We start from the raw sequence: 2,158 nt of genomic DNA on the forward strand, positions 1-2,158 counted from the left end.
AGAGAGAAAAAAAAAAAAATGCCCTGATAGTTTAGGACTGCGTATTTTACAACCGTGTCTAAATTAAAAATATATTTATGTCGTCACGGTTAAATCCGAAGCATATGTAAAGAGGTGTCATTGTTATTTAAACAAGCCTCTTAAAAGAATGAGACCGTCTGTAAACATTCCAACAATGTTCTCCGGTACAATTTTCTGCAAGTTAAAATAGGAAAGATAGACGGTCATGATCCTTATACCCAAAACACTGTGTACCCAAAACACTGTGAAATAAAACAAGTCTAGATAATATTTAAAACGCGTGAATAAATGTAATATTAACTGAATAATTAAAACATTTCTAAACCCCGGTCCGCATGAGGTTCGAATCGAGACTGTAAAATAATGGATAGCTCCATGTTATACCGTCACAGTCCACTACACTGCCGTTGTCCTCGGGATTTAGACAGACTTAGAGGGAATACAGATCTTAAACATATCGTTTGAGACGCTGTTGAAATAACGTGAAGACATGGTTTCTCTGTTCCCCTGGTAAAATGTACGACGTTTTTATATTTTTAGCGATGACTAAAACTAGTGTAAATGTTTTCCTTTGTTTTATATCATATGCGATCACTTAATTAATTAATTTATTTTCATTTAAAAGAAGAGAATAAGACTCGGGACGATTGAATGTGCGCACGCTCACGCTCACGCTCACGCTCACGCTCACGCTCACGCTCACGCTCACGCTCACGCTCAACAGTCACACCGGAAGTGAGAGAGAGAGAGAGAGAGAGAGAGAGAGAGCAAAAATGCCCTGCCTTGGAATGCAACCGGACACGCGGACCCCAGATGAGGCAAACCCCCGGATGAGGGAACAGACCATTAAAATCTTCAAAACATTCCTTAGGTCTTCATTTATAGCCTGTCACCACTCGGACACATACATACAGCTGAACAAACATCATTTTTCATCCCCGGAGGTCATAGGTTGAAGTCGGAATTTCACATATACCGGTTTTCACATCTGGATAGGTCACCGGGGTCAACACAACGTGGGTGGTCACTACATTGGCGAGGGGCCGCGGGGGGAGGGGTAAAGGTCACAAAGGTCAAAGCCATCAATCAAGTTGACATTTGCTGGCGGGTATAGCTACTCACATGTATAGTATGTACAGTAGTTCAGTTCATATTTCTGACTTAATCTGTTTATGGTTGCCAGAATTTAATGCTAATATGAACCAGGTGGAAAGTGTTTGTGCAGTAAATGTCTGTTAAAGCTGCTCTCCTCTCTCTGCAGTGTGATGATTCTGCAATCAGACAACATCAACACTGTCAGAGGAGGACCTGACTTGGCGAATAAACATCTGAGCAATGGCAACGTGACCCAGCCTTTTGTATCCAAGACATATCGATGTGTGGCTCCATATGAGACCAAAGATACAAAAAACTGGCCATTTAAAGTAGCTGTGGATGAAAGACTGGATGTGCTGATCAAAGACAAAGCAGGTATGTATCTTCTATAAACAAGTGAAACGCAAGTGAATAGTAAAGTTCTTTACAGTCAATTCATATTTTTGTGTGGGCGTTGGTTCTGAACAGGTTGGTGGCTTGTTGAGAATGAGGATAAACGTCTAGCTTGGTTTCCTGCTCCCTACTTGGAGTTATGTGATGAGGAGGAGGAAGAGAAAGAGGATGAGGATGAGTTTGATTCAGCAACCTTTGAAAGTAAGACACGGTAGTTACATAAACTTTCTGTTGCAATGAATCTCCAAAGATAACCTTGCTAATCAAACATTTTCTTGCTCCACTAGGTTCTCTGTACTGCGCTACAAGAAGTTACACCTCAAAAAAAGAGGATGAGCTCTCTCTTAGCATCGGCGCTGTTGTGGAGGTGTTACAGAGGTCTGATAATGGCTGGTGGCTTGTTAGGTAATTAAAGTTGTTAACTCAAATTGCACTGACATTCAAAGAATAATAGGAATTACAAACTATTGTAAGACAGATGTATGAATAGACATACAGTTTTATAGATATATACAGTGGCATGCGAAAGTTTGGGAACCCCTTGCAGAATCTGTGAAAATGTTAATAATTTTAACAAAATAAGAGAGATCATATAAAATGCATGTTATTTTTTATTTAGTACTGTCCTGAGTAAGATATTTTACATACA

The 2,158-nt window shown here is 39.9% G+C and overlaps 1 protein-coding gene across 1 annotated transcript in view; it reads left to right on the plus strand.

Moving 5' to 3' along the window:
- Positions 1–2,158, plus strand: part of noxo1b (NADPH oxidase organizer 1b) — a 6,789-nt gene that overhangs the window by 3,212 nt on the left and 1,419 nt on the right. The window contains exons 5-7 of the mRNA XM_016546051.1: positions 1,283–1,491; positions 1,585–1,710; positions 1,797–1,914. Of these exons, the coding sequence (XP_016401537.1) occupies positions 1,283–1,491; positions 1,585–1,710; positions 1,797–1,914 (453 nt within the window). The remainder of the gene's footprint in view (positions 1–1,282; positions 1,492–1,584; positions 1,711–1,796; positions 1,915–2,158) is intronic.

This window comes from Sinocyclocheilus rhinocerous, unplaced genomic scaffold, assembly GCF_001515625.1.
Source record: "Sinocyclocheilus rhinocerous isolate Xijiao unplaced genomic scaffold, SAMN03320098_v1.1 scaffold820, whole genome shotgun sequence".
NCBI classification, from domain to species: Eukaryota; Metazoa; Chordata; class Actinopteri; order Cypriniformes; family Cyprinidae; genus Sinocyclocheilus; species Sinocyclocheilus rhinocerous.